Here is a 20,153-nt window from a genome sequence, read left to right as displayed (position 1 = left end):
CCTGATGTCCAGTCTGACCCTCCCCTGGCGCAGCTTGAGGCCATTCCCCCTTGTCCTGTCCTCTGTCCCTTGGGAGAAGAGCCCAACTCCCTCCTCTCCACAACCTCCTTTCAGGCAGTTGTAGAGAGCAATAAGGTCTCCCCTCAGCCTCCTCTTCTCCAGGCTGAACACCCCCAGCTCTCTCAGCCGCTCCTCGTAACCCTTGTTCTCCAGCCCCTCACCAGCTTCGTTGCTCTTCTCTGGACACACTCCAGAGCCTCAACATCCTTCTTGTGGTGAGGGGCCCAGAACTGAACACAGTACTCGAGGTGCGGTCTCACCAGTGCTGAGTACAGAGGGAGAATCCCCTCCCTGGCCCTGCTGGTCACACCGTTTCTGATCCAAGCCAAGATGCCATTGGCCTTCTTGGCCACCTGGGCCACTGCTGGCTCCTGGTCAATTGGCTATTAATCAACACCCCCAGGTCCTTCTCCTCTGTGCAGCTCTCCAGCCACTCTTCCCCTGGTCTGGAGCTGCACAGGGTTGCTGTGCCCCATGTTTCACTGCGTTGCACTCTGCAGTCTTGCTGGGCTCGTTCATTTGTATGGACTCTGTTGTCCAAACATCACAGCTCAGCCCATGGAGTTGATCCAAACCAGACCTCGTGTTGCCAGCCCTGCTCTGATGCCCATCCTGCCCCCTGCGCCGCGTGCAGAGCGAATTGAGCCGGCGTCTGCTTGCAGAGGTGGGGCACAATGTTTATGGAAACGGAGGGGGAAGCGAGTAAGTTAATGCGGGACAAAGGGGTGAATCTAATTCACAGGACGGTGAATTCCCTTTGAGGACGGTCTGGGCTCTGTGTGGAAGCTGTCATGCGGTTACAGCTGGGGTGTGCGGCTCACAGGGCAGTGATGCTGGTGTGCGATTTGGAATACTGAGTTCAGCCCCCAAAGGACCAATCTGCCTCAGTCATAACATTACACACACGTACCCAGGAATAGTTTCTTGATCTTGGATGGGCAGAAGGTCTTTCCACGGAAACTGGGCAGTAAGGAGCGAACCTGAGTGCTACTCCCACCTCCCCAGACCCTTCGGAACACAGGACAAGGTAGGGAAGGCTCGGAAACCTTGTATTACAAAAATAAAAGAGCACATGGCGCGGTGTCACAGGTGAAGCTGACTTGCCAGGCTCCAGCGCAGAACGTACCAGTCAAAGGCAAATATAAAAAAGACAGACACTGTGAAACAGTTGCAGGGCAACATCCTTAAGGCTGAACAATCCCAGCTGAACTGAGCTGATGTAAACCAAGGACCCTCCTTATTAGGAGCCCCAGCAAGGCAGGATTGGTGTGGCAGGAGCTGGGAGCTCTGCTGTGACTTATAGACTAGGTAAAGCCCCCAGATCATGTCCTTTTCCATGGTGGAAGCCCTGAAACGTATGAACAGGGCTGGGGTTCCCATAGGGGCAAGTTCTTCTGGTCTTCTGATCTCGTTAGGGAGAGGGGCCTACAGAGAGAGCTTCAAGTACGGGGACTCTACCGCGGTCCTCTCTGCCCCGTCCTTATGGACCACTCTAAGCGTCCTCCAAAGAGGGCTGGGCTGCCTCCCTTCCCTTCCACAGGCTTTTGGTCCCCATTGCTTTACATCAGCTCAGTTAGCCCCCAGCTCAGCGCTGCTCCGTGCCCTCTCTTCTGGGCTCCAGGGAAGCGTGGGCTGGCCCTGCTCACGCCGACTTGGTCCCACTCTCCACTTCCTTGTGCACCCACAGCTCCTTGTGCTGCTTGCGCCCGAAGCCCTCGTCGTAGTTGCCTTTACTCTTGAAGAGCTGCTGGAAGTGGGGCTTGCAGTAGAATTCCCCGTGGAGCGCTGCGTAGCTGCCCAGGCTGCGGAAAGAGGGCAGGGTTAGCTGAGCACGGCGTCTCAGGTGGGGAGCGAGTGAGGCTCGGGGGCACCAGGACACGGCAGGGAGGTGGAGGGAACATGCAGGAGGGGACCCCTGGAAAGGGTCAATTGCTTCCTCCAGCCGGCTCAGGATGTTGGGGCTGCTGCAAACAGCCTCAAAGATCTATAAAGAGGGGGATCCTGCAGGGCAGCTCAGCCTTGGCTCTGTGTAATCCAGGAGGAAGCTCTGGCTAAGCTCTGTGTTACCTTGGGGCTGCTCTTGAGGAGAAAAAACTCTTCTATGCTAAGTGGGTTTAGCTGACACTTGGGGTCAGGTGGACGTATAAGCTGTTATTTTGCTGTAATGAGTGGGCTGGAGATCTCCAGCTGCTCCACAAGAGGAGGAAGGGCTGTGATGGTGGGTGCACTAACTGGAAGGACCTCCCCAACATGCAGCCACGGTGACACCCATCGCCCTCAGCTCGCCGGCCCTGCTCACCTCAGCTTGGTGTGGCAGTGCTTGCAGCAGAAGCAGGCGTTGTGAAAGACGAATTTATCCGCCACCAGCCGCTCCATGGGATAGACAGTTTTCTGGCAGGCAGTGCACATCTCCTTCACTTGTGCCTTCAGACTGAAGGACTGGACAAGGGGAGACCAAAGGGAGAGAGGGTGACGAAGGGATTCTGTACCTGGCTCCCACCACAGCCCTCTTCCCTGACACAGAATCATAGAATGGTTTGGGATGGAAGGGACCTTAAAGATCATCCAGTTCCAACCCCTCTGCCATGGGCAGAGACACTTTCCACTGGATCAAGATGCTCCTTTTGCTGGAGCATTGGTTGGTGTGAAACAGCCCCGTCTCCCCTCACCCTCCCGGATGCTGGGCTGGATTGGTGCTCAGTTCTTAGGCTTTGGGTCCTTCCCCCCTCACCGTGACTCAGTAGGATGGGGTAAAGTTGCAGGTACCTTGGAGCGCTGCACCGTGCTGCCTCCTGAGCTGTTCTTTGCCTCCTAAGGATGGAAGGAGAAGAGAAATGAATATGAAAATGAAAGCCTGGACTGACAAACCTGGCGCTGAGTTGTGCTTGAGGAGAAGCAGTAGAGGATTTGTACAGGCGGCTGAGCTGTAGGACCTTGGGCCATGCCAGCAGCCTCTGCCTGGCTGTCTCCGGCACGCAGTGACCGTCTCTGAACTCACTTGTTCAGAGGCCGTCACCTCCATCAGGTCCTCATGTGTGAGTTTCTTCTTGTGCTGTGGCACTTTTTCCAGAGAGAGGAAAAGGAAGAGAGGAAAATAGAAAAAGAGGAAAAAACATTTACGTCTTGTAGAGAAGGAACTTGCCTAGGGCTGTGGGGGCAGAGCAACCAGCTCACATCCAGCACTGCTCGCTGCCTCAGACACAGGAGCGTGTCCTGGCTTTGCCTTTTCCATGGTCAAGGTAGAGCATAGAATCATAGAATCACCAGGTTGGAAAGGAACCACTGGATCATCGAGTCCAACCATTCCTAACGCTCCCTAAACCATGTCCCTCAGCACTTCATCCACCCGTTCCTTAAACACCTCCAGGGAAGGCGACTCGACCCCCTCCCTGGGCAGCTGTTCCAGTGCCCCATGACTCTTTCCATGAAGAATTTTTTTCTGATATCCAACCTGACCCTCCCCTGGTGGAGCTTGAGGCCATTCCCCCTTGTCCTGTCCCCTGTCACTTGGGAGAAGAGCCCAACACCCTCCTCTCCACAACCTCCTTTCAGGCAGTTGTAGAGAGCAATAAGGTCTCCCCTCAGCCTCCTCTTCTCCAGGCTGAACACCCCCAGCTCTCTCAGCCGCTCCTCGTAACCCTTGTTCTCCAGCCCCTCACCAGCTTCGTTGCTCTTCTCTGGACACACTCCAGAGCCTCAACATCCTTCTTGTGGTGAGGGGTCCAGAACTGAACACAGTACTCGAGGTGTGGTCTCACCAGTGCCGAGTACAGAGGGAGAATCCCCTCCCTGGCCCTGCTGGTCACACCGTGTCTGATCCAAGCCAAGATGCCATTGGCCTTCTTGGCCCCCTGGGCACACTGCTGGCTCATGGTCAGTCGCTGTCAACCATTACCCCCAGGTCCTTCTCCTCCGTGCAGCTCTCCAGCCATTCTTCCCCCAGTCTGTAGCACTGCATAGGGTTATTGTGCCCCAAGTGCAGGACCCGGCATTTGGCCTTGTTAAACCTCATGTCATTGGTCTCGGCCCAGCAGTCCAGCCTGTTCAGATCCCTTTGCAGAGCCTCCCTACCCTCCAGCAGATCCACACTTCCACCCAGCTTAGTGTCATCTGAACTTGCTGAGGGTGCACTCAATGCCTTCATCCAGGTCATTGATAAAGGCATTGAACAGGGTTGGACCCAGTACCGAGCCCTGAGGAACCCCACTTGTGACTGGCCTCCAGCTGGAGTTAACTCCATTGACCACCACTCTCTGGGCCCGGCCATCCAACCAGTGTTCAACCCAGGCAACGCTCTTTTCAGGTGATAACACCCAAGCACAGATCCGAGAGATGTCCCGGTGTAGACGTAGTGGAGCACAGCCCCGTGGTGACAACCCTCCCTCGTTCCCAGCACCCACTGATGAGCAGCTGTGCTAATTGCTGCAGGTCCTAATTGCTGTCCTTGGCCGTGTGTGTGTCTTGGGCCCCATGCTGCCAGCATTACCCCTCAGGAGGAGCGGCAAAGCCAAGGAGCCCTGCTTCTACATCCCTGAGCGGGCAGAGAGGGAGAAAGGGGTTTGCAGAGCCGCTGCAGCACAAGCCCTGTCCGTGACCTGCACCGGCAAATCACTCCTGCTGGTTTATGCATCTATTAAACAGCGGCTCAACTTTGGTGGGAGGTATTCCTCCTGCTCTTTCCTGCCAACACTGACCCCACAGGGCTGGAGAGTGACAATTAACCCTTCTCTTGCTGAAAGTGCACAGGGTTCAAGCAATGCTGCCATTGTGGGGCTTTGCCTGCAGCGGATGTTTTGTTTCTGAGTTCCTCTGCCAGCCCTGTTATCAGCCCTGTTATCAGCCCGTTGATGCTGCGCGGCACAGGAAACGCTTGCGCCGTAAGCGAGATTAGAAAGCCTTCTTGGGTCCCTACAGGCTCTGTGTGAGTGGAGGCCAGAAGGGGCAGTGGGGCACAGTCAGAGTTGTAGACCTGCTTCATGGTGTTCTGCAGCTTGCCGGGGGCGGATGCTGCTCGCACCGCGCAGCTGTGAGAGGAGCAATTGGACAGAGAGATCCAAACACTGAAGTGCCTATACCTTTGCCCCCAGCAGCTCAGAGCAGGGGCTCTGCGCGCTCCCCCATCTGCAGCTGCAACATCTCGTCTCCTCCCAAACCACCTCCCGCTCCTCCTTCTCACTTGCCCTCCCCAAGGTGGTTGTTTGCACAGGCACCCATTGGGTCCCAGGCAGCCACCTGCATGTATTATAACCTGCCTTTACACTCATACCAATGCCCTCTTCTTTCTTTCAAACAGTCAGGGTCAAAGGATTAAACAGGTTTTTAGCAAGCACGGACCATCCAGGACTCCTTACGACAGACAGGCTCACCCTCTGCACTGCTTGTTCCCAAGACCGGGGCAGTTTGACCCCAGAACATCACCCCGCTGCCTCCTTGTCCTTCCTCCTGCTGCTGGTTTAGCTCTGCAGGGTCAGCTCTGCCCAAGCTTTCTACCCCCAGGTTGATCTCCTATCCCCAGGTTGATCTTCTACCCCCAGGTTGATCTCCTACCCCCAGGTTGATCTTCTACCCCCAGGTTGATCTCCTACCCCCAGGTTGATCTTCTACCCCCAGGTTGATCTCCTACCCCCAGGTTGATCTTCTACCCCCAGGCTGATCTTCTACCCCTAGGTTGATCTTCTACCCCTAGGTTGATCTTCTAGCCCCGTTCCTCCTGCTTCGTCCTTGCCCATCATTTCTCCTTTATATTTTTGGAAACAATTTGCTTAAGAGATGCACAGGAAACTCTCACTTCGCTGAGCTGCCTCTTCAGACATTTCCCAGCTGCTCTCGCTGACTGAGGTCAGGGACGCGATTTTCCTCTCCCTCCCACAAGGCTGGAAGAGTAAAGCCAAAGTCAACAGAGGGACAAGGGCAGCGAAGAGGCTCAGGCTGTGTAAAACCAGTTACATCCCTCAGCACTGGTCAAACAACCGCAGGTGTTCTCCTGGGGTTAGGATTTAATATACTGTTTCCAGGCTCCGCTGATCAGAGCTAAGGAAAATGCTGCCTCTTTGGAACTGGAATACATCCGTTCCCAAGGCTACAGGCAATCCACCGTTGCTCGTCACTTCTCGGCAGCCTTCTGGCTCCGATCAGACACACTATCTATTTAATATCTGATATATCCTCCCATGGGGAAGGGCCGTATCCTGTCCCAGCAGGAGATGTTCTTGAGCCTTTCTGTTTTTCCGTCTCCAATCACTCCAATCCTAAGCAGCTCGCATGCTCTCAATTGTGATCACGGAAAGCCATGGAAACACAAACAAACACACAGCACCTCGAGAGGAGAGCGGGGTGAGCAGCTCTGTATGGACCAGAGCCTGGACGCTGGCGTTGCAATGCGCTCAGCAAACAGCACCTTCTGCTGGAACATTCCCGTCCCCGGTTTTGTTGTTTGAGCAGCAGTGACTTGTGCCTTTGATCATCCTGAAATGTCAGGTCCGCAATACGGCTTCTGCACACAACCCTCCATCCCTGAGAACCAAAGCCTGGGTTGAAATTCCCATACAAACCGCAGGGATTGCTACGTACATGAGTTGGGGTTGGGCTGGCAGGTCCCGTGGCCTGGAACATGATTCTTTCCCCTTCTCCGTCTGTTTAATCCTGAGCTTGAAGTTGATGGGCCAATGTTCCCTAGGGAAGTGTCTAAGACAGACGTCTTGCAACACCTGGAAAGGAAATGTCCACATGAGTGTGGCTGGTTTCATCACCCCAAACCCAGCAGCTGCACAGCTCTGCAGGAGCTGCTGCGTGACGGCAGCGTGCTCAAAGCTTCCTCCGTGGGGTCAGGACAGCCTCTTTGGGTGAGGGTTTTCTTCAGGGCTTCAGGGGATCTAGGCACACCAGACCAGTCTGGCAGATAGGAGGTGCAGGTCTGGAATATTACTCAGTTTTAGGAAGCTGGGAGGTGATCTGGGGCGCTGAGTTCAGTAGCTGCAATCTCAGGTGAAGATATTGTGTTGGGATGAGTGAGGGCTGCTGGAAACATGAGCAGAAGGTGATGAGATGTCTTCTGCTCCAAACCCATGTATAGAAGGTGATTGCCAGGCAATGGCCAAAGCTACGACTCCCAGCCAGAGCTGCTGCCCTGCCGAGGCAGCGAAACCCACTCCCAGTGTTTCATTGATGCAGCCACTAAAATACTGGTGTTGCCGGAGCAAGAATTGAGATTTTAGTCTAATTTTAGCCCAGAAAAGCCTTGCTGAACAGAGTGGATCACAGCTCAGCAGAGTCAGTGACAAGGATTTTGTTTTTTCTGGGGAGCTCAAGTTGCTTTTCAGCTGAGACAAGTAAGATGTGGCCTCTGTGTGATGTGCTGAGTACACTGGAGAATGAGTTTGACAGATCTCAGACCAGCTTTAATGCAGCAGAAAAGAAACCCACCAGCATTGCGAATCACCCTTTTTGGTAAAAGTCAGCTGAACAGGCACTGACAGATCCTCAGCGGTTTTTCCCCTTTGCACCTTGCCTTCAAAACACCCGTAAAAGGTCAGGCTTGGTGAGCCCTGTTTTGCACGTGCAAGAGAGAGGTGGGGCATTGAGCAGATGTTGTGGATGGAGGAGCAGAGCCGCGAACAGGAGAGTGAAGGGGTGAGTGTGCAGCTCTGCTGTGATGGGGCTGTGCTGGGGGTTGGCAAACCAGCACCCGCTCCACCCCCTCCTCTTCTCCTGAAACCTCTTGTTCTCATCATGTTGTGATGAGAACATCATAAAATCGTTTGGGTCGTATTGGACCTCAAAGTCTATCCAGTTCCAACCCCCTGCCATGGGCAGGGACACCTCCCACTGGATCCGGTTGCTCCAAGCCCCATCCAACCTGGCCTTGAACCCCTCCAGGGATGGGGCAGCCACCACTGCTCTGGGCAACATTTCTTCCTAAGATCTCCTCTCAATCTCCCCTCTTCCAGCTTAAAACTATCCCCCCTCATCCTGTCCCTGCACTCCCTGATCCAGAGCCCCTCCCCAGCTTTCCTGGAGCCCCTTTCAGTGCTGGAAGCTGCTCTAAGGTCTCCCTGGAGCCTTCTCTTCTCCAGGCTGAACAACCCCAACTCTCTCAGCCTGTCCTCGTTGCAGAGGTGCTCCAGCCCTCAGATCGTCTCTGTGGCCTCTGAACTTCCTTCAACAGATCCATGTCCTTTCTTGCTGCCCAGAGGCCAGCGTAGACCCTGAGAAAGCCCCAGTGCAGGAGATGTAGTGGGCTTGAGGAGATGTCTCCACAATGCCAGTCTCATGGTGACATTTGCAAACATGCCCTGGGTTTGGGGAGCTCTTTGGCTTTCTAAAAAGTCCCAACATCCTGCACTTGGCATCAGTTTTGCATTGTGCCCAGCAAAGCACCCAAAATTAGTGGCTGTTTTCAGAGCTGAGAGACCTTTGCTCCAGGTCCGGAGCAGCGGTGGTTGAGGTGGGCTCCCCGTCACAGGCCCAGGGGACTGGACAGCCCTTGTTGCCAACGTTTTACAGCCTCATCTGAGAATATGGCTCCGATTTTACCTAAATCATTTCCCGTCTCCTCTGCGGTTTGCTTGTTATTTCCTGCTTGCCGAGCGGGGCAGATGGCAGCACGCGGGCGGCTGCTGTACCCGGTGTGTGCTGGGGTTCAGAGCCGTCCGAGAAGCAGCCCCAGCAGCAAAGGCCCAAGCCCACAGCCCCTCCCTGCCCCTGTTCTCTGGAACAGAACCTTCCTTCTCATGTCTTCAGGTGCCAACAGCCCAGTTAGACCCTGACTGGAACCTGAGGAACCCAGAAAACTGAGCATCTCTACGCTACGTACACCTCCAACACGGGTGCACAACCTTTTCACCTGCTTTTCACCTTCTCCCATTTGCCACAATCATCTCTCTACCCCACGGCCTTCTTTCCTCTTCCCTCACAGTTCATCTCCCTCCCCTACCTCAGCCACTTTTTTTGCCTTTGTTCCCTCGGTCCTTCCATCATCCTCCTCTTGCCCTTCCCATACACACGTCCTCCCTGGCTCCTTCCACCTACTATTTATTCCTTTGCTTTCCTTGCCCCCAAGCCTTGTTCCCTTCAAGGCCATCCCACTTATCCAACTCCATGGCTTGATGGTCTCCATCCACTCCCATCTTCAGGTCTCCTTCCTTTCCTTCCCCTTCCAGGACAAGGGGGAATGGCCTCTCGCTGTGCCAGGGGAGGGTCAGACTGGACACCAGGAAAACATTTTTCACAGCGAGGGTCATGGAGCGCTGGCAGAGGCTGCCCAGGGACAGGGTGGAGTCACCATCCCTGGAGAAGTTTAAAAGATGGGTAGATGAGGTGCTCAGGGACATGGGTTGAGTGACAGATGGGAATGATTGGACTCAATGATCGTAGAGGTCTTTTCCAACCTGGTGATTCTATGAATATCCCTCTTCCCCTCCACGCGCGTCCTCTGCTTGTAACCTCCTGCCAACTCCCTCCCAGCCTATGTTTCAAACAAGAGGTCCCATCAGTGTAGCTGCCCTAGAGGCGTGTGAGTAGAAGTTGCTAAACATCCTTCCTGCTGAAGGACAAGGAGGCAAGAGCAGTAATCTCAAAGGGGAAGGGTGTGCTGAAGCGATAAGGGAAACAACAAGTGAAAAACTGCTGGAGGGTTTCTAGGAGGCTCTCAGCCGCTCTCCTTTCTTGCAAGGAGGCCTTAGGCTGCACAGGATGGGATTTGAGCCCAAGGCAGTCAACACAAACCTCCATGAGCAGAGAAGCCCCAGTGGTGCAGGGTTTGCTTAAGGACACGCTGCCACATTGGTGTTGTGAAGTCCTCACAATCTCTAGGACAACCCTCAGCGTGCAGGGGAGGCTCGCGGATTGTCTGAGGAGCACAGAGGGCATCTGTGACAAAGCAGAAAGCCAACTCCGAGTTTCTGCAGTCGATGCTGTAACTAGCCGTAACTGCTAGACCTCTCCAAACCTCTGCTCCTTGAGGCTCTTGGCCAAGAGAAGCCTGAGGACTGCCCCTGTTCTAGTCGCGCAGGCAGCAATTTCAGGTACCTGGCTTAGCAGAAGGAGACAACCCCTTTGCCTCTACGGCCTCCACTCTTCTTGCCTCTGCTGGGACCATCTGGTGGCCAACGTAGACAAAAAAAGCCCCTTTCTCCAAGGGATCTAGGCTTGTGCTGTCTACCCAGGGAGACAGCGCGGCCTCTGAAAGCAGCACTGGTGGCCACGGCATGGTGGATCTCGGTGTGCTCCAGAGACATGCCACCACAGCCGGCAGGATGCTCATGGTTCCCATAGGTCATCACAGGCAGCTGTCTGTCCTGCTCTGGGGGCTCTTTGGGTGATCTCGGCAAGCCGGTGGTAAGCTGAGGAGGACCTTGTGGTTGGAGCTTGTCTGGCATCTATACAGGACATGTGAGAGCAGCTAGAGAGGTCTTTTAGCTGTCTTTTAGCACCAAATAGGAGGCTGTTTGGGGTGAAGAAGGCAACATTCATCCCAGAAGCTCCTTGGTGTCAGACCTTTTGCACAGCAGCCTCTCCCATCCCCTCTCCCCTTCCTGCCTGACCCCGGGGGCAGATGGAGGAGAGTGAACCATCTGGGCTGGTCCTTCAAGGAAACTCCCCAGTCCACCCCACACCGATCTGCCTCTGATGCGTTGTTTTTCCCACAGTGGAGACCCAGGATGGGTGCAGGGAGCCTTTCCTCCTTCTCCTCACCAGTGGGGCTGCCCCGGCTGCCCTCGCTGCCGCCGGCCGGCTCCCAGCGGGCCCCAACCTGGCGCTGCCTAATGGCCTCTCGGAGAGCTGATGGGTTTCCGGCAGAGGAAAGCAGCGTGACTGCGGAGGGCGAGAGGCCCCTCGCTGCCATATGGTTCCCATCAGCAGCTCTGTGAAGTCTGTTTACTGCGGGGATCACTCTCCCATTGCAAGAGGCTTTTCCAAAGGCAAAGTGCAGCGTAGAGGATGCGGGCCCCTTCCTCCTCCATCCTGGGAGGATGAGGAGTATCCCCAGCGGCACGGCAAGGCACGGGCAGGGGCTCAACACCTCGGAGAGGCTGTCGAGCCTCTCCCCAAGGAAATCATGGGCTAAGCCGATTGATGTGGGGGCTGATGTGCAGGATTAGTGCAGCCTACACCCACGGGTGGCCGCTCACCCTCCAGCTCCATCGCCAACTCAGCCCTTGGTCTCTCTCAGCAGGACCTTTGTTCACAAAGGCTTGTGGTGATAGGACGAGGGGTAATGGAGATAAACTGGAGAGGGGCAGATTTAGGCCTGGCATAAGGAAGAATTTCTTCACTATGAGAGTGGGGAGGCACTGGAACAGGTTGCTCAGTGAAGTTGTGGCTGCTCCATCCCTGGAGGTGTTCAAGGCCAGGTTGGATGGGGCTTTGATCAGCCTGGTCCAGTGGGAGGTGTCCCTGCACATGGTAGGGAGATTGGAACTGGATGGGCTTTAAGGTCCCTTCCAACTCAAACTATTCTATGATTCTATGACCATATGGGGAGGAAGTGAAGAGGCACTGGAAGAGCCCGTCTCCTGAGACTAGGAATCACCCAGCTCATTGCATTGCTGTTCCTGCAGCCTTAATGCCTCATGGCCAATCTACACCATGAAACAAAGCATGGTGCAGAGTCAGCATCATATGGGCCAGCACCAAAACCGGGCACAGAGTCACCAGAGAAGGGGGCACAGGGATGTCAGTGCTACTTCAGCTTCCCATGTGTGGAAAGAAACAGTGAGCTGCAGTTTGGAACGGACAATGGAACAACCTGGAGGTCACGGCTCCAGCTTTAGCTATGGAAGACCTCAATTCAGCTGCAGATCTTGGGTCCTTTATAGAATCATAGAACAGTTTGGGTTGGAAGGCACCTCAAAGCCCATCCAGTTCCAACCCCTTGCCGTGGGCAGGGACACTTCCCACTGGATCAGGAGCTCCAAGGCCCATCCAACCTGGCCTTGAACCCCTCCAGGGATGGGGCAGCCACCACTTCCCTGGGCAACCTGGGCCAGGACCTCACCGCTCTCACAGTGAAGAATTTCTTCCTAAGATCTCATCTCAATCTTCATTCATCTCAAAACCATTCCCCATCTTGCTATCCCTGCACTCTCTGATCAAGAACTCCTCCCCAGCTTTCCTGTAGCCCCCCTTTCAGTACTGGAAAGCTGCTCTAAGGTATCCTTGTGTGGCTTCAAGCCAAGCAGTTGACCTCTTGAGTATTTGGGACCCAGGAAAGGTCCCTTCTGGCTTGACGCAGGGTGGAGGACTCCAGGGAGAAGCAGCTGGGTTACTTCTGCAGACATCACTGCTGTGCTCATCGGGTTTCTGGAGAGCAGCCTCATCGTATGGACCCGTTCCTGCGTGCACCCCACAGCACAGAGCTACCTTCCACTGGCCTGCCCCACTAATCCACTTTCCATCCACGTTCTGCGCCCAGGCTGCCTCTTGAAAGGCTGCCAGTGGGCAGGAAATCTGCAGCCGAAATGCTGAGAGATGCTGACAAGGAATAGTTGTGGGGAGGAACAGGGCTGCCTTTGTCAGGGCAACAATGAAGGACCCGCACAAGCGAAGAGGGAGCCCGAGGGAAGCCCCTGCGCATCCGCTCTGCTCTCTCACCTTCATCCCTGCCTTGGCTTGTTCCTCCTGAGGAGGAGGTGCATGGCCTTGCAAGGACCAGGGAGGGCCAAGGAGGACTGGGCTGGTCCCCAGCCTCTGCCTTTCAGCAAGGATGCTGCTGGGATTTGTCCGTTTTCCAGAAGCAGAAACTGAGGCGTGGAGCAGCCCGTTCCTGGGACCATAGCCATGTTTCATGGCATCCGTTAAATATAGAATCATAGAATCACTAGGTTGGAAATGACCTTTGAGATCATCACGTCCAACCGTACCTGCTCACTACTAAATCATATCCATAAGCACTTCATCAGCCCATCTTTTAAAACCCTGCAGGGATGGGGACTCCACCACCTCCCTGGGCAGCCTCTGCCAGCGCCTGAGAACCCTTTCCGTGAAGAAATTTTTCCTAATGTCCAATCCGAACCTGCCGTGGGGCAACTTGAGGCCATTTCCTCTCGTCCTACTGTCTGTCACTTGGGAGAAGAGTCCAGCACGCCCCTCACTGCAGCCTCCGTTCAGATAGTGTAGAAAGTGATGAGGTCTCCCTGCATTTTATCATGGTCTGAAGGGAGTCTGTGCTCCCTGGGGTCTCCTGTATGGCCCAGACAGAGTGGGCAAATACAACAGAAAACCTTCTGGGAGGAGGAGAAGAGCCTCTTTTTCAGGCAGAGACAAGTCCTTCTCAGTAGTGCCAGATGATCGCCAAAAATTCCAGGTTAGGAGGTTCGTGTTGGACATTAGGGAAAAGTGCTTTCCTGGGAGAAAGACTTGGAAGCTTTTCAGCGTGGCACTGATGAAGTGCAAGATAAACCTGGTGCAAACAAGCACAAGAAGCACAGAGTAGTTCATGCTCCTTCCCTTTTCCGTAGGCTCCTCCATAAACCATGCAATACCTCGAAACCTCACCTTCTGGTTTCCTACCTAAATTTATATCCATTTACCGTTACACCAGCATGATGTTCCTAGTTCTTCTCCCACCATTGCATTTGCCTTTCCGAGGGATTCAAAGAGCAATCGGATTCCTTAGCAGTCTTCTTTTTAGCGGGAGAAGCCAATTCCGTTTAATCTGTTCTCTGATGGGTTCTCTGGTCCTCCAACCACCTTGGCTGCAAGTAGATGAGCTGACTCAGATGCAGAACACTGAAAGAGATCTCGGAAGTTCATAGTGTGGTACAAATACTTCTGCAGCACCCCTGAAAACATCTGGCCAGATGTGCTTTTCCTCTGTCACATCTGCCAGAAATCTTAGATGCTCTTTCTTCTTCAGTGCCCTCCACTTGATGTGATCCATCCAGGCTCCCGCGGCTTTGTGTTGCAGCTCCCCAAGTGCCTGCTCCGGTAAAACTCAACTCTAGCCAGTTCTAGGACTCAGTCTCCTCTTCCTGATCTGTTTTTTCTCACCATGGGCAGATCTCCTGACTTCTAAAGGGACTGTAGACAAGTTCAGTCCCTAGATATCTCCTTATGGAGAGGTCCAAAGGTCTTCCATGCATTTTGCTGTCTCTTCCCTAACCTCTTTCCTGTCTCCACCTAAAATAATTATTTCCTTGGCACGTCGTATCAAGTGCTTTCCTTAAATTCAGATTCTTGAGGCCCTGTTGTTTCAGAAGTCACTTATCATATCCAAGGAAGACCCTGAGCCAGCTTGACGTGTCCTGCGGTAAAACCACACTGCAATTTGTTCTGCTTCCCAACAGCGGGTGTTTGATTACTCTTCCAAAGTCTAGTCTAGAAACTCACCTTTATTGTACTCCAATTAATGGACCTGTAATTGCCCTTTCCCCAAGCACAACCTGTAAATGTTATGTTGGCTCATCTCCCCTCGTGGAATATCACCTGTAAAACACTGGACTTTGGACTCGCATTTCTGGTGTGGGTTAGCGCAGGTCTTGAGCAAAGCTCTGAGAAAGCCTGCCAGTCCCTCTGGAGAGCTTCTGCTCTTTCACTGTCTGTGGAGGCAGCAAGAGCAGGAGCGACCCCCCTTTCAGGCTCCCCAAAACACTGCATGACCACTTCTCATCATCCCTGCCTCGACACCACCCCGGTGAGAGCTGCCGTGTCCTCCCTGTTTGCTGTCCAACATAGAATCAGAGCATCACTGAATGGGTTGGGTTGGAAGGGAACTTGAAGCCCATCCAGTTCCACGCCCTGCCATGGGCAGGGACACCTCCCACTGGATCCGGTTGCTCCAAGCCCCATCCAACCTGGCCTTGAACCCCTCCAGGGATGGGGCAGCCACCAGTGCTCTGGGCAACCTGGGCAAGGGCCTGCCCACCCTTATCGTGAATAATTTCTTCCCGATGTCCAATCTCAATCTTCCCCCCTCCAATTTAAAGCCATCCCCCCTCATCCTGTCGCTCCAGGCCCTTGTAAAAAAAGCCCCTTCCCAGGATTCCTGGGGCCTCTTTCAGTCTTGGAAGCTGCTCTAAGGTCTCCTCGGAGCCTTCTCTCCAGGCTGAACAACCTCAACTCTCTCAGCCTGTCTCACATCAGAGGGGCTCCAGCCCTCAAATCATCTCCATGGCCTCCTCTGGACCCGTTCCAACAGTTCCAACAGTTCCTTCTTATGTTGAGGATTCCGGAACTGGACACAAGACTCCCCTCAAATAGAGATAGTGTCAAAAAAAAAAGCCACCAAAAATCACATTCACAGGTTACATGTCTCTAAAGATCATTCTTTTGGAGCTGCACTGCCTGTTTCTGCCTTAACCTCTATCCTTTAGGATCCAAGACGCCACACAGCCCAGAATACGATCTGGTGCTCTGCGAGGCCACGGGATCTGCGTGGAGCAACGAGTGTGGTGGGAAATGGAAGACCTGGAGAGGCACATTGGATATTGCTGAGGCTCCTTGTGTCTGAGAAGCCTCGAGCTGGCCGTAGGGAGAGGCTTACGGGCACACCAGAGGAGTGAGAAATATATCTAAAGTGTGCTTAATATTGATTGTGATAATCCCTTCACGCAGATTTCATGTTTTCCATCCTAGAGCTCTGCTCACTGCTAGGTAAGCTCTGCAACACCCCCAGATGACAGATAAAAATGACTTAACTGGAAAGCGAAAGGTAAACACTTCTTGGGGAACGAGGCAGCTGCCCAACAATGGGCAAGAACCCTGAAAATGCTGCGGGTGGGTGAAAAGGAAAAGGAAACCATCACCATGGAGGACCCGTGGTTGGTCTATTAGCACTGGAACAGGGTGCCCAGGGAAGTTGTGGCTGCCCCATCCCTGGAGGGGTTCAAGGCCAGGTTGGATGGGACTTGGAGCAACCGGATCCAGTGGGAGGTGTCCCTGCCCGTGGCAGGGGGTTGGAACTGCATGGGCTTTGAGGTCCTTTCCAACCCAAACTATTCCATGATTCTGTGATCCAACTGGGTGCTTGTAGGCTCACAAGACTGCCTCGCTGAAGGAAACCAGAAGAGGAACTCCCTTCCCTAATGAGAAGTCTCGTGGGATTTCATTTTTTTTTTTTGACCAAAAAAGGTCAGGAACCTACTTTTGAGCTGAGTGAAAAAGAAGATGCATCCAATCACTTTGCAAAGCCCAAAAGGCTGGTTCTGATAGACCTTCACTCTTCACTGGGAACTTGCTTCTTGCAGGGCTTCCATTTAAAAAGGACGTTAACGCTGAAGCCGTTTTGGACGGGGCTTGACCGGTTGCCCTGCAATTCTTTTGTAATCTACGTTAATAATGGTGCAGATGTGCTCCTCCTGGCTTTAAATACAAGACAGCTCAGCTGGGGCACCAGATGTCTTCCCTGACACCATGTCTTCAGTGGACAAAGCCCAGTTGCCAAGGCATGATCCAGGCTGCTGAATTATCATGCTCTTTCAAAACTGGTGCCCGCTCCACGAACAAAAATAAGCGGAAAATTGATCAAAAATATGATTTACAAGATAGCTTAGCTGGTCTCAAGCGATTCAAGAGGATTAGACAGATCAGACTGTCTCAAAACAGGGTAGTTACAGCACCGGGCTGGGATTCAGGAGCCCTGGGCTTGATTCCCAGCTCAGCTGCTAATTTGGGGGTGACAATGGGCAAATAATTTCATTTTTTCTGTTCCAACCCTCCTCGCCCCCTCAATGACAACAGAGCTGCTCTCCTTTGTGAAGCCCTGGGAGATCCCTGGCTCTTGAGGGTTATGTCAGAGCTCAGGGTATTTGTGTCGTTATTAAATCTCACAGTCGTGCAACAGCCTCCCCGGGGAAGTGATGAAAGACCTGACGCTGGAAAGGTTTAAAGCCAGGCTGGATGAGGCAGTAGGAGACACACCATTGAGAATTAGCAGATATTAACGAACGAGGATAAGGGAGACGGGAGCTAACAGGTTTTTTTTTCCATCTCTGCTCTTTCTGATCAGCTCAATAAAATGGACCTGTGCAGCCCCCCCCCTCCCACCTCGCTCTGGCATATACTGCAGCAGAAAACAAAGAAGGAATTACAGCCCAAGCGTGAGCCCCAAAACACTGCACCTCAAGACTCCCACTGCAGCAAATCCAGCAAACGCAGCCCTCCGCTCGCTCTCCTCCCCGGTGGGTGCAAGCCCCCCCCGGCTCACGCGGGGCACAGGGTTCTCGCCCCTGTCCTCAGCAGCATCGCTCCCCAAAGGGCTCCTGGAGCTCAAACAGCGTCTCCTTGCCCCAGCTTGACCTCAGTGAGGCCACCCGGGGCTAAGAATAGACCCCCTTGTGTTCCCCCAACCCCCCGAATCTGCTCCCTTCAGCCGAGCCTCCCCCCAAAGCTAAGAAGTTCCTGACCCATCTGGGGAGGATCTGCTCCCAGGGGGCTGGTTGGGGGGTGAACCCCCATCTGCCGGGTGCCTCCTGCCCAGCACCGCTGCTTCCCAGGGCTCTTTGCATCCCTCCCTCTTCTCCATCCCTTTCTCCTCGCCTCTGCCTCCCTCCCCACCGCTCAGTCTCGCTTTCTCTCCCCTCCCTGAGCAGAGCCGCAGTTGCCAACAAAGGGTGGGTGAACCCCATCGCTCCCCACATCTCGAAGACCATCGTTTTCTCCCACCGAGCCGCTCGCCTCCTCTCAGCTCTGTTGTTCTCCGCCAGCGATGCCTCACCATATGCCTGGGCTCCTCACGGCGATGCCGAACAGGAGGCTTTCACCCTGCTGGGGTGGCTGGGTGGCCGTGTCCGGCTGTCCCTGACGGCAGGGTGCTCTCGCTCCCCTTCTCCCCGCTGCAGACGCTGGGTTGTGAGAATGAAAGCTGTTTCCTGCGAGCTCCCACGGCCGCCTCGCGAGCCCTTTTATCACTGGGCCGCCACGGTGATTGGCTCTCCCTGGCGTACCGTCTTCCAGCCGCTTGCTCCTTTGTGTGAAGCCAACCTCTAACCCCAAACCTTCCCCAGCCCCTCTCTTTCCGGGCTCCCTCTCCCCGGCCACCCCACGACCCCCACAGCCTCCCCAGCTCCGAGAACTCCCCTCTGTTTTCCAACCCCTCAGTGTAATTGGCTTTTGCTCAGCCTCCTCCCCCCACCCATGTTCTGCGTGTTCGTCGCTCAAGACTTCGGACACAGCCTTGGGCTCTCTCCACGTGGCACTAACCCACTCGTGGAAGGTTTCTTGCGAGCATCCTGGAGGATTCCACCCCTCCAGCGTTGCAAAAGCCAAATTGCGCCCCCCTAATCTCTTTGCAGAGGAAGGGTCGTACCAGGAAGCAGCAGGAAAAGGGGATCCCAGAGCCATCAGCTCCTCACCCCACAGCGGGGGCAAAACGGAGTTGTGATGGTTTCAGAAATCCAGGAGTTACACCACAGGGATTTGATGAGTCGGGCGTGTGAGCGGTGGTGTGGGAGGTGGTCGGTTAGTCTGCCGGGACTGCTCTGGGGTGAGCCAAATCGCTGTTTAGATGAGAAAGGCAGGGGTTCGGAACTGTGTGCCTGAGGGGTGGGAGGCGGAATGGGGCAAAATCACAGAATCACAGAATCAGCAGGTTGGAAAGGACCCATTGGATCATCGAGTCCAACCATTCCTAACACTCCCTAAACCATGTCCCTAAACCAAAATGTTAAGAATAAAGAGGTTAAATATCAGTTAAAACCTGAAGGGAACTCAGAGGTAGTTTGAGATCAGCCAAGGAAGGTGGGATGGCTGTGAGAGGGACTTTGTGGCTCTGAGGACTTCGCCTTAACCTCCCAAACCTCTCCAAAAGAGCCAAAACGTGCAATGGAGTGAAGAGAGAATCATAGAATGGGTTGGAAGGGACCTCAAAGCCCATCCAGTTCCACCCCCTGCCATGGGCAGGGACACCTCCCCCTGGATCCGGTTTGATAATGATGATGCAGGAACAAATATTCTCATCTGGGCTCCTCAACATAGTGTGGTGCAGCTGGAAAGAGCCAAACGCTGGCTGGAAATGGTCCGGAGGCCGAGCTCGGTGCCCAGCCCAGCAGCAAAGGCAGGTGATCCTTGTGTGCAGCACTTGCCCGTAATTCTCCATAAAAAAAAAAAAAATACAATTAAGGAATTTATGATGTTGTTTACTGGCCAAGGAGACGGTGGTGATGTGATTTATCACCTCTGTCACTCTGCATTGCCCAAATAGCATCTGTGATTAAAAGCCTTGCTGCCACCAAGAGCAAATAAAGGAGGAATTTGACTCGAGAGTAAAATCAGTTGTTGCTGAGCAGATCCAGCCCCAGCGATGGGGATGGTCACACGGATCACGCAGCAGGAGACTGGCAGGGCTGCAAAAACCAGCATCCATCTAGGAAGAAAGGTGCCCAAGGCATCATCACGCTGCCCCAAAATGAGGACGGGACCTCATCTGGAGGATTGTGTCCAGTTCTGGAATCCTCAACTTAAGAAGGAGATGGAGCTTTTGGAATGGGTCCAGAGAAGGGCTACAAGGATGATCCGAGGGCTGGAGCACCTTCAATACGAGGACAGGCTGAGAGAGTTGGGGTTGTTCAGCCTGGAGAAGAGAAGGCTCAGAGGAGAACTTATAGCGACCTTCCAGCGCCTGAAGGGGCTACAGGAAAGCTGGAGAGGGACTGTTCACAAAGGCTTGTGGGGATAGGACGAGGGGGAATGGGTATAAACTGGAGAGGGGCAGATTTAGACTGGACATAAGGAGGAATTTCTTCACTATGAGGGTGGTGAGGCCCTGGCCCAGGTTGCCCAGAGCAGTGGTGGCTGCCCCATCCCTGGAGGGGTTCAAGGCCAGGTTGGACGGTCTTTGGGCAGCCTGAGCCAGTGGGAGGTGTCCCTGCCCATGGCAGGGGGTGGAACTGGATGGGCTTTGAGGTCCCTTCCAACTCAAACTATTCTATGATTCTATGTATGAAGGCTGCAGCAAATGAGCCCCACAGAGAACACGGCACTCACTGCCCTGGGCTCTGGGAATAAACACAATGGGAAAGGGTCCCATCTCCAACTCCACCTGCCTCCCTTCCTCACAGTAGCGCCCCACAGGAATGGGATGGGAGCTCATCTTTGGGAGGCAGAGGGTGCCGAGCTGGATCCTGAGCCCATGTCCCATGGGAGCTCCCTGGAGTCTG

At 54.1% G+C, this 20,153-nt stretch overlaps 1 protein-coding gene across 2 annotated transcripts; it reads right to left on the bottom strand.

The window, feature by feature from the left end:
* Positions 1–1,082: 1,082 nt before the first annotated feature.
* On the bottom strand, positions 1,083–17,985 carry LIMD2 (LIM domain containing 2). Of its 2 annotated transcripts, XM_054088117.1 has the most exons (5): positions 17,714–17,985; positions 6,631–6,767; positions 2,827–2,871; positions 2,360–2,499; positions 1,084–1,862 (listed from the first exon to the last, which is right to left on the bottom strand). In XM_054088117.1, exons 2-5 carry the CDS (start codon positions 6,670–6,672, stop codon positions 1,703–1,705), a joined length of 387 nt encoding a protein of 128 aa, XP_053944092.1. In that variant the 5' UTR covers positions 6,673–6,767; positions 17,714–17,985; the 3' UTR covers positions 1,084–1,702. The 2 variants fall into 2 exon arrangements, with proteins under 2 accessions (XP_009553661.1, XP_053944092.1); XM_009555366.2 differs by lacking the exon at positions 17,714–17,985 and having other exon boundaries at positions 1,083–1,862.
* Between the last annotated feature and the right edge of the window lie 2,168 nt (positions 17,986–20,153).

This window comes from Cuculus canorus, chromosome 25, assembly GCF_017976375.1.
Source record: "Cuculus canorus isolate bCucCan1 chromosome 25, bCucCan1.pri, whole genome shotgun sequence".
In the NCBI taxonomy this organism is placed as follows: Eukaryota; Metazoa; Chordata; class Aves; order Cuculiformes; family Cuculidae; genus Cuculus; species Cuculus canorus.
The sequence above is the reverse complement of the archived record's forward strand: the minus strand, read 5'-3'. Positions and strand labels throughout refer to the sequence as shown.